The following is a 12,062-nucleotide window of genomic DNA, read 5'->3' as shown; positions in this document are numbered from 1 at the left end:
CCGGTTCAACATTGGGATGAATGGCTTATACACGTAATTGTGCATAGGCTAGCAAACGAAACAAGACGACAATGGGAACTTTCACTTGGAGAACAACAAGAGGTAGATCTTAATATTTTGCAGGAATTTCTCGAAACTCGATGTCGCTCGCTATAGGCAGCGTTGACGCATACTGGGCTTACGAAACAGACTGCAGCAAAACCCAAAAACAAAATCAATGCATATCACGCCACGTAAGGGGGTCAGACGGATTCCAAACGGTGTTTGTATTCTTCTGGTGAGCATAGAATTTATCAATGCCCTCAATTTCGTGAAATCCCGGTAACCACGCGAAAGGACGTAATCCGAAATAAAAACGCTTGTACAAACTGTTTGAGCGAGATGCATAAAAGAGACAAGTGCCGAAGCGCATCAACGTGCAGAATATGCAGACATCGCCACCATACGCTACTTCATTATTCCGAAACCGGCACTACTTCGATGGATACTGCGAATTCACAATCATCCAAAAATAGTGACAATGCAAACATCACCTTACTTGCAAGGCATTCGTCGTACTCTGCCACTGCCGCACTAAGCGCACCAGAAGCAACCGCTTCGGACACACATTCTGACGCGACCTTTGGGCAAGCCGTTCTTCTCGCTACTGCCCAATTACGAGCATGTGACATCAACGGAAAGCAGCATGTTTTGCGCGTTCTTTTTGATTCAGGCTCACACTCTTCATTTATAACTGAAGCATGTGTTCAAAGATTACAATTAGCTAAAAGGCGAAGTGAAGTCATTGTGTCCGGAATCGGATGCTCAAAGGGTAAGGTAAAGGGCGAAACATCATTGTTGTTGACGCCAATGGAGGGCACCGAAACATTCCCTCTATCTGCTCTCGTGTTGACAAAGCTTACAGAATCTTTGCCCGCGACGAAAATACACTCTTCCAAATGGCCGCACATTGAAGGCTTAAAATTAGCTGATCCGCAGTATTACCTGCCAGCTCGCATCGACTTAATTATAGGGTCTGATGAAATGTATTCGCTATTGGAAACAGAGGTTATAAAGGGCCCGCCTAATACTCCGATCGCGCAGAAGACAGTTTTTGGCTGGGTGCTGTTCGGCAAGCTAACTACCTTAGATAAATCGAACAATACATCTCCTTGCATATATTCAGATCGCGACTTAACAAAGGCAGTGATAAAGGCGTGGACACTTGATGAATTACCGGAGACTCGTTACTTTACGACAGAAGAGACAAGATGTGAAAATCTATTCGAAACAACTCACCGACGAAACACGCAAGGGCGCTTTATCGTGCATTTGCCATTTAGGGAAAATATTAAATTAGGTGACTCACGGGCTATAGCGATACAATGCTGGTTAAGAATGGAAAGAAGGCTTGAGCTAAATAACGAGCATCGAGAACAATATCATGCATTCTTGCAAGATATGTTGGATCAGGGTCATATGGAGCCGGTAAGTAACGTGCCTTCATCAAATTACTATATGCCACGCTTCGCAAAAAACTACAAACGGCCTGTCGCTTAATGACAATTTGATGATCGGGCCGCAACTTCAGGAAGACTTAGTTTCTATTTTAAACCGCTTTCAAATTCACAAGTACGCCTTAACCGCTGACATCAGCGGTATGTATCGTCAAGTAATGGTCGCTGAAGAACACGTCGATTATCAACGAGTCATATGGCGCAGAAGCAAACATGAGCCCTTACAAGATTTTCGTATATTAAGGGTTACTTATGGTATTGCCTCTAGCTCTCATCTCGCAATCAAAGCGCTGCAGCAGACAGCCAAAGAAGCCGCTACATGCTACCCCCTCGCATCTTCCGTCATCCTCCGAGATTTTTATATGGACGACTTGTTAACCGGTAGCTCATCCGAAACAAGCCTCAATAGTCTGCGCAAAGAAATATCCCGAATACTTGGAAATGGTTGCTTTGAACTGCGGAAGTGGGCAACAAACTCGCCATTCGTCATCCGCAATATTCCTCTCGATGCAAGAGAGCACAATATATCTCATTTGCTTGCTGACGACGATACAGTACGCGCTTTAGGACTAATGTGGAATTCCACGGATGACTACTTATACTTCGACATCAAATTGGGGTCCCCACCGAAAAATCTCACCAAAAGATCGCTTTTGTCAGATTCCTGTCGATTATTCGATCCTACAGGGAAGCTGGCTCCAATCACCTTGGTCCCCAAAACGTTATTCCAACGACTCTGGCAACTTGGCTTAGACTGGGATGATGCAGTACCAGAAGACATCGCCGCTTGCTGGCTGAATCATCGCGAGAATTTAAAATTACTTTCTGGACTCAAAATCCAAAGATGGCTTGGAACCGGAATGGAAGGTTCAAAGACAGATCTGCACTGCTTCGCAGACGCTTCAGAGCAGGCGTACGCTGGTGTAGTATACGCTCGGACACGACATGCTGACGGCTCAATAACTGTAGCTATGGTAAGTGCAAAAACAAAGGTCTCACCTCTCCGTTCTATTTCCATAGCTAAGCTCGAGTTGTGCGCCGCCGTTCTGGTCTCAAAACTCGCACATCACGTTCAACAATCGTTAGCTGGACTGGTATCCAAGATATATGGATGGACGGATTCTATGAACGCATTGGCCTGGTTACAAAGCCACCCCAGCCGCTGGTCTGTATTTGTAGCGAACCGAGTCGCAACAGCACAATCGAATATAGCATCGGAAGATTGGTCCCATGTGTGTACAACCGATAATCCAGCTGATTGCGCATCAAGAGGTATGCAACCTGCGCAATTTATCCAGCATAAATTATGGTGGAATGGGCCTCCCTGGTTGTCGCAGGATGATAAATACTGGCCTAACTCACCATCAATACCACCGACAGAGTTGGAACTGCGTCCAAAGCGAACCCTGACTCACACCGCTTCTATTGGCGCTGCTAGCTTCATAGCGCGAGATATGCTCGCTAGGTTTTCGTCGTTTTTACGTTTGAAACGCATTACAGCTTATTGGTTGCGATATATACGCAATTTGCGAGAAAAACAAAGGCAAGGAGGTCCGTTAACATACGCAGAGTTACGTGCCGCCGAAGAATACTGGATACGTCAGGTGCAAAGGGAAGCATTCAACGAAGAAATCTGGTGTTGCCAACACTCTAAACCTATCTCGCTTCGCAGCTCACTAATTCGGCTCAACGTATTCCTCGACGACAACAACATATTAAGGGCGGGTGGTACGATTCGTCGCTCCGCTGTATCGCCAGACATCAAGTTTCCTATCGTCTTACCGTCAAGGTCCAGCATCGTTATCATGATAATTAATGACCTTCACAAAAGCCTCTTGCACGGTGGACCACAACTTATGCAGACCGTACTACAACGTCGGTTTTGGGTAATGGGCGCACGAGGATTGGTTCGAAAAATCTTTCATAATTGTACTACGTGTCGACGTCAAGGTGCTATTCCACAGCAACAGATGATGGCCGACCTACCAAGCTTTAGGGTTAACTACGCAGGCCGACCATTCTCTGTCACCGGCGTAGATATGGCTGGCCCATTTAGCGTAAAATTCTCCAAAGGACGCGGGTCAAAGTCTACCAAGGGCTATATAGCTGTTTTTATTTGCATGGCGACTGGCGCTATGCATCTGGAATTAGCGAGTAACTTATCCTCAGAGACCTTCATCAGTGTTATTAAAAGATTTGCCTCACGTCGAGGTTATTGCCGTACATACGTATCTGACAACGGAACTAATTTTGTGGGTGCTGAGAAAGATCTACGGACAGTATTTCAACAGGCGATGAACGATCCGAACCTCCAGCATTTTTTTGCGAACTCTAGCATAGATTGGCAGTTTAATCCCCCAAGCGGTCCTCATATGGGCGGTTTTTGGGAGTCTGCTGTTAAGCGTGTAAAGTTCCACCTTCGGCGAGCTCTCAAATCGACCTTGTTGACGTACGAAGAGTTTTATACCCTGATCACCGAAGTAGAGGCTTGCGTCAACTCACGCCCTTTGTGCCCGCTCTCGAGTTCTTCGTCTGACCTGGAAACATTGACTCCTGGTCACTTTTTGATTGGCGAGCCCCTCAAAGCATTACCCGAACCTACAATGCTCGATTTTAAGGGTAATATAAATCAACGATGGCAGCTTATATCCGCCGTACGTAACCATTTTTGGCGTCGCTGGCAGCTAGAATACCTTTCAACACTGCAAACTAGAGCTAAATGGGTGCGTCCGAAGAAAAACATACGAGAAGGGGACTTGGTCGTGGTGAGGGACGAACGTATTCCTCCTGCGAATTGGAAGCTAGCTCGTGTCGTCAAATGCCATCCTGGACAAGATGGTTATACAAGAGTAGTAGATATCAAAACTGCCGAAGGCCTGTTGACTAGGCCCATCGTAAAGCTTGTACCTATTTTATCAGATGATGAAAAATCTCAGTAGTATATACTCATATTTTATGCATCACATAAGTTGTACACTTTATTTTATTAATGTACAAATTATTGAACTACTCATTTAAGGATGAATAGTCCAAGGACGCCGGTATGTTCGCGCCTCTCACGTATATTCGCAATACACATCCACTCTCTCAGCTTTGTCATTTTAGTTAAGGTGTCTATGAGTTCAGTAATAAATGAACCAGCAAACATTAAGCACGCGTCGTTTTATTTTACTCCGCTACTGCCGCAACAGTACGCATATAAAAACAAAAAGACAAAAATTATACATTTTTTAATTTTAAATAAATAAACATAAAACTACATATTTCGAAAAAAAAACAAATTTGCCTTTTTTGTATACGTACAAACGTATACAGAAGTAACAAAAATAACAATTACTCAAAGTGCTGTATATACAAGCATTACCACAAAAACAAAAAAAAAAAACAAAAAACCTACACTAAAACGTTTTCGAAAAAGTGGTTTGTTCTACGCAGTTTCAAAAAAGCAGAAACAAGTGTTTTTGCTACGTGGATGCGTAGCTTGTACTTCTTACATTTTTCGACGGAATCGAGTTACATACATACCAGTGATCAGCATGCGGTGCCTTTTTCGAGACTTCAAGTGTACTCGCAAACGATGCGGTGTAAGTATGTCCGCCACCGCAAGCAATGCCATTTTTGTGTGCATCGCATTTTTTGTCGCGTTCGTGTTTGCGGTGACTTGTATGATCAAAGCGTCGTTACTGCATAGTATGGCACCGCATTTTCATGTCGACTTCGGCTATGCGGTGGTATGAGCGGTCGTTTAAACATCGCAAACATCGCATTATTTCCGGATATGCTTGGCTGAATGCGGTGCACCGCATTATAAGGGCATATGTAGGTATCTGTGCAGCGCATTTTATCACTACAGTTGCGTACAGAGTTTGTATGTAGGCATGTTACAAAACAATTAATAAACATGAACAATTAGTCAAATTTAAATACACAAAATATGTAATATGTATTTTCTTTTAATTCAATTCATTTTTATTTCGTATAATGCGATGCACCGCATTCAAACAAGCATATCCGTAAGTGGTGCGATGTTTGCGTTGTTTAAACGACCGCTCATACCACCGCATAGCCGAAGCCGACATGAAAATGCGGTGCCACAATATGCAGTAACGACGCTTTGATCGAGCACAAAACACTCAAACACGACATTATTTGAGCTTGCGGTGGCGGTAGATTTCGTTACAAAGTATTATTGAGTTTGAGTGGTACAGTAAATGAATGTCGTTGCGGTGTATTCGAAATTGTGATACACCGCAACTGATCTCTGATACATACCTATGTACATCAGCCAACGTGCATCAGCATAGCAGCATTAGCAGCCATCAACAGCATCAGCGGCAACAACAACACCAGACACAAGAAGCCCCCGAGCAAAAAGGAGCAAAAACAAACATCTATACCTACGTACATTCATCGCTACATAAACTAGAGGAAAGTAGTAAGTAGGCAAATTTTTAATTTTCTTAAAAATTGAAATAATATAAGTTTTATTTTCTTAAAAGTTATATCATTTCTAATAAACTGCCAACGGACATACATAAATACTAGACTGGTGCACAAGTCGACTTACAGCGAGTTTCAGGTCGTTTGGTCATTTAACATAGCAATGCAATGTTTTGTTTTCAACCACCAATGCTCTGCAAGAGCACAGAGAGAAATGAGCAATACATGCCGCAGCACAACCTGTTTCTCTCTAAGCATTGGCGCCGAAAGCATATCGAGCCCTAACTGCCAAAATAACGTAAGCGACATTTTTTTCAATATTTACTTTTTGTTGCAGAAATGTATCTAGATAATCGAGGAATATTTCTGCATCAATAAAAAAATTTGAAAAAAATTTCGCTTATGTTATTTTGGCGGTTAGGGCTCGATATATTGTGTGAAAAGGCAATAAAAGCCGTGGCAATGAAAAGCAATGGAAATGAAAGGCAATGCAAAATAATTGTATTGAAATCTGTGCAATGTGTCAAATAAGGATTCTTTACTTACTGAACACTCTTACTATTGGTATTTTATGGAGAAAATAAAATAGCTAAGTTATTGCTTGACATGCATATATGGTGGATATTTCATATTTTATTATATTTAAACACTAATATATGTATGTACATTAGAGTGGTTCAAAAAAATTTTTTTTTGGAAATTCATAAACGCTACCTCAAATTATTGTTACTTGTGATAAAAAAGAGAAACGTGTTTTTTTATTTTGAAAAAAAAAAAGTTTTCTTAGAGGTCGCGCTGGTCGGTTTTTTATAAAAACGCTGATGTTCTCAATTTTTTTATTTTCTTGACATGGTAAAATGCAGCTAAAAATTTGTTTTTTACATATAATTACTCTGGTATTATTGGGGAACATTCCCTTAATTACATACCTGTCTTGGGCAGTTAGAATGGGCCTAGTGCCCGAAAATATGCTCTCGAAAAGAGACTAGTAAAATTAAAACGTTGATACTGATCGATTTACGCATTTTCATGCATTGGAACTTGTTACCAGGGAGTTTCTGGGGCTGCTAATTAGGGATCTGAAGTCAGTTTTTCAAAATTCAAAACGGCGGAACCAAAATGGCGGTAAATTTAAAAAAAAAATGTTTGGATTTGTTCGAAACCCGGCACTCGAGAGTTTTTGTGGTCGCCGATTACGACTCTGAAGTCACTTTTTTTAATTCAAAATGGCGGATCCAATATGGCGATCAAATTAAAAAAAAGTATTAAAATTAAAACGTAGAACGTTTTAAATATTGTCAAGGGTTAAAAAACGTTTCCAGTGGGTTTCTGGGGTTGCTGATTACGAATCTGATGTCAGATTTTCAAAATTCAAAATAGCGGTTAAGAGTTTCAAACAAATCCAATCATTTTTTTTAAGTTCGTCGCCATTTAGATCCGCCATTTCGAATTAAAAAAAATTGACTTCAGATTCATAATCGGCGACCCCAAAAACTCTCGAGTGCCGGGTTTCGAACAAATCCAATCATTTTTTTAAAATATGGACCGCCATTTCGGGTCCGCCATTTTGAATTTCGAAAAACGGACTTCAGACTCCTAATTAGCAACCCCGGAAACCCCCTGGTAACAAGTTCAAACCCATGACAATGCGTAAATCCTTCAGTATCAACGTTTTAATTTTACTAGTCTCTTTTCGAGAGCATATTTTCGGGCACTAGGCCCATTCTAACTGCCCAAGACAGGTATGTAATTAAGGGAATGTTCCCCAATAATACCAGAGTAATTATATGTAAAAAACAAATTTTTAGNATACCAGAGTAATTATATGTAAAAACCACATTTCTAGCTGGATTTTAACATGTCAAGAAAATAAAAAAAATTGAGAACATCAGCGTTTTTGTAAAAAAACCGACCAGCGCGACCTCTAAGAAAACTTTTTTTTTTTAAATAAAAAAATACGTGTCTTTTTTTTATCACAAATAACAATATTCTGATGTAGCGTTTATGAATTTCCAAAAAGAGGGTTTTTATGAACCACTATAATGTACATAGTAGTATAGTTTGTACCAAAACTGGTTTACAAATTTTATAGCTGAAAATGCTTACGCTGTTAATGGAATTGAGTCAAGCCACGTGAAGACGGCGCCAAAATTTCCGCAAAATCACCGATTATAATAAAAATATTTTTGCATAGGTTATCCGTCACGTACTTAAACGCTAGATATGAATATTTTTATTATATTCCGATTTTTGTTAATTTTTAAACTTAAGCACGTGACGGATCCCCTATCCAAAAATAAATGTATTATTAAATTCGGTGATTTGGCGGAAATTTCGGGGCCCACTTCACTGGGTTTGACTCAATTGTAAATTTTCACAAAATAAAATATTACAAAATAAAATAAAAATAGTCCATGAATGATTTCTGTGTCTAATTTTTTTTTAGTTATTTAAAAGTTTAACTCTATTTTGGTAATCTGAAATTTGGGTATAGATGAACAGAATCATTTATTGCAACGGAATCATTCGACTATGAATAAAATAAAGATTATTCAATATGTATGCTTCGTATACATAGGTACATATGTATTTTTGTGTATAAAAGACTTTAATTGTATACATCCATTTTGGTAAAATACGAATTATTTGTAAAAGTATGCTTTAACACTCCGCCTCACAACCAGTGTTGCCAGAACTTTTTGGGCGAACCGGCTAAATTGGCAAATAAAACCGGCTAAAAACGGCTAAAATGTTTCAACTAAATTTCACATCTTTTATTTAAATAAATAACGAGTAAAGACTATTTCTTGGAGAGAAGTTACAAATTCGAGCTGGAAAAAATTTTGCCGGCAAGAATTTGCAATTAGGAAAAACATATGATTGTGGCGCATGGTTGGATTTTTTGTAGACGATAATTTGAATAAAAAAGTTCGTTAAATTTAAAAATTTACAAACTGGAGCGATTTAAAATGAAAAATGTAAGTTAATACTTGTTTACTTAATTAATTTAGTTAATGCCAATGATTTGAAAGGTACTCGGCAAAAAAAAAACTGTATACTTAATCGGAATGCAACCTCAACCAGAGTCGATATAGTAAACCCGACAAAAAAATTCAAACGTATGTTGAAGAAAGTCGGACTGACAAGATATAAAATTCTATACAAATTTCTTTTGTTTGGAATGCAACCGTGGACACTCGCTGGCAGAAAAACTTGCAAATTTGCGTTCGTACAGAAAATTGCAAGTTTCTCTACATGAGAGAAATTTCGGGAGCATTTTTTCTTACTATCTGATATTTTGAGTGATAATTCTCGCTGGATTTTCGACGAACAAACCTATTGTCTTCCCTACAAGGCCTTTTCAGACTGACCGATTCTCAATACACTCAAATAGAAACCAATACACATAAAAAACGCTGTAAAAATTTCCCTTCAATTTTAAGGCAGTAAAACAACGACCTTAAGTTAACGTCAACCGAGGCCATATGTTGACAAGTGATGCAAAATCACAGTTACACAAAAGAACTGGTCAGATTTTTCAGAAATCCCTTCAATTCTGATGTAAAATATGATGCCAAAATACTGCATTTAGATGACCGTTCATATGACCGGCAGATGTCTCGTAGGATTCCAAGAGAGTTTTGCTTTATCTGAGAAGACAATATCTACATGTAATATTTATTCTGTTTGTTGGCTCTATATCCAATCTTAAGAGTCTTAACAGTGAAACAGTTTCTTATTTTCTAAGTTTGCGAATAAATCTTCACACTTAAAATTAAGACATTTATAACAAACAATTTATGGAGAAAACTCCTTTTTCGTTTAAAATAAAAATAAGCGAAATCGGCCCAATTTCATAAAATCCTGCCTGACATGAAAATTTTCTCCACGATAAGGTTAGTAGCTATTTCTAACAGATTTTGGGTCGCTTAGTCAAAAATGGAAATATATATACATATTTGAAATTTAAGAAAACAAGGCAAGTAGCAAAATCGGCTAATTTTTTTCTGCAAAACGGCTAACAAATCGGCTGCCGGCTAAATCGAAATTTCTCCGGCTGTTTGCTATCGCAACCGGCTAATCTAGCCGGAAAACGGCTAAAATGGGAACACTGCTCACAATTTCTTTCTACTCTGTTCACTTTTAAATTCAACTGAACCGGTTCTGCGCATTTCTTTCATCACACATATTCATATACACATTTAACATAGTTCACGCACTGCACAGATTGTTTTTGGCTAAGCTTGTATGACAATGTTTTGCTAGCATTGCCTTTCATCCATATGTACGAACAGTGTCGCGCATTTCGTACACTGTCGCGAGAGACGAAGTTGTGTTGCATGTTGATGGCATTTCTCATTCGCAGCTGTTCAAGTTGTACGCTTACATTCCTGTAAGTGATAACAAACAGTGTTACATGCATAGGTCGCTTGTTGCTTATGTGCAGAGGTGGGCACTACCACAAACAATCGATCGCTAAAAGTGAGAATGTTTTAGTGTGCCTAATTCATTTTGCATGCTGCTGCGTTCTCATCGTTACGCTCTTGCTTGTATACGTACACGTGATGGTTATGCTCTTTGAGCGTGTGCTCGTTCTCTGCCCATGCCTGCTTATGTGAAACCAAGCCACTTGTGCACCAGTCTAATACATACGTATATACATATACATACATATATATACATAATTTAATAAAAGGCGTATTTTTTCTCGCCAAAAACGGTTTTATTAAAATTGCGGATATTTTCTAGACGCTCAAAAATTCCTCATCGGCAATTTGCGGCTATTAAAATTTTGGTAGAAAACCTCCGTTTTCCGGTGTCACCTTACCTTTTGTTTACAAAAGCCGACCTACCTAATGTCCCAAATAAATGCACTTACCGTGCGCAACAACAACACAAGGGGGCCAAACGAAATAAACAAATGCACGCACAAAAGGGAGATGACAAGAAAAATTCCAAGCAACCGGCTGGCTCAGTGGAGACGGCGGGGTTGCTTGCAAGGGACAATATACACGCAATCCAAATACCCAACAAACAAAATCTAGCTAGGGACAACAACGACAAAAATACCAAACGGCACCAACTAATATATATATATGTACGTAATAATAGGGTGGGTCGAAAATTTTAGCTNGTTCGCACCGGAGGTGAGGTCCAACCAAAAGGTTACGAACCCACTCGCACTACCGCCCGTGCTGCCGGGGATATCTTTAACCCGCCTGTATGACTGGGCTCAGGGTGCAGGATGCTAAACAGGATCGGAAAGGGAAACACAATAAGAGGAAGCCTGCCGACAACAATAACGCCTAAATACACGACACAACAAAAGAAAACGATACTTATCGGCGGTGGGTGGGCGTTCCGACCGCAGGGGTGCTCCTCGGGAATATGGCTCCCAAATCCGGTGCCGACTTCACCACGCCTCGACTGGCGCTGCTCCTCGAAACTAATCGCTGCTGCTACTGCAATCTAAGTGCCTCGCCTGGCACTTACCGAATTTTTATTCAATTTTAAACACCTCGCACTAAACAGATTTATCTAATTTTACTGGGCTACTATGTATAAAAGCACTCGCGCTCGCAATAAGGGTCTTGCCTTTCTCAAAGCTCGCTTACCTACGCACCGGTACGCAAACCGTTGGAGTGTCAGCGCCGGTGTTGTTGGTGCCCGATCAATTGGCGCCGGCCCGATCATTCTAGAAGCGAATTGGGCGCTTTAGCGGTCGCCACCACGGCGCACACAAACAACACCATGGACTTGCCATTGACAACAAAAGTGCCGCAATAGGTGAGAGCAAAGGCAACACCCCTACTACGGTCTTTCGCGTCATCTCTCATTCCTACATTCTTACCCTCGGTCGGCACCGTGTGGCGCTCCACCGACAAACAACAATTTCGCTCAACTTGAGCTCATTCTGCTATTTATTTAGGTATGTACATACATATGAACACTTGAGTGTCGGCAGACCTCACTCCTATCGGCTGGAGTGAAAGGAAATAGGTAAATAGAACAAAGGGGAAACAAATGTTTATTTTGTTGCGGCCAGTACGCGACACCGGAAAGCGGTATATCTCCACATACCGCCAAACATATATATATATATAGTGTAGTGTTAATACTATTTAC

General features: G+C 40.3%; 1 protein-coding gene across 1 annotated transcript; it reads left to right on the top strand.

Moving 5' to 3' along the window:
• Positions 1–480: 480 nt before the first annotated feature.
• LOC108372938 (uncharacterized) lies at positions 481–4,435 on the top strand. The gene is made up of 2 exons (XM_017628761.1): positions 481–1,467; positions 1,613–4,435. Exons 1-2 carry the CDS (start codon positions 481–483, stop codon positions 4,433–4,435), a joined length of 3,810 nt encoding a protein of 1,269 aa, XP_017484250.1.
• The last annotated feature ends 7,627 nt before the right edge of the window (positions 4,436–12,062 follow it).

This window comes from Rhagoletis zephyria, unplaced genomic scaffold, assembly GCF_001687245.7.
Source record: "Rhagoletis zephyria isolate East Lansing unplaced genomic scaffold, Rhagoletis_zephyria_1.1 Rzeph_scaffold_06183, whole genome shotgun sequence".
Lineage (NCBI taxonomy): Eukaryota > Metazoa > Arthropoda > Insecta > Diptera > Tephritidae > Rhagoletis > Rhagoletis zephyria.
Note: the sequence above shows the minus strand (reverse complement) of the source record. Positions and strands in the feature narration are given on the sequence as shown.

Excerpts from the sequence above, each read along its gene's own strand:
- LOC108372938 (XM_017628761.1), top strand. The coding sequence starts at position 481 with ATGGATACTGCGAATTCACAATCATCCAAAAATAGTGACAATGCAAAC. Across the intron at positions 1,468-1,612 it reads ATCAGGGTCATATGGAGCCG|TACGCCTTAACCGCTGACAT; the intron begins GTAAGTAACGTG and ends CAAATTCACAAG.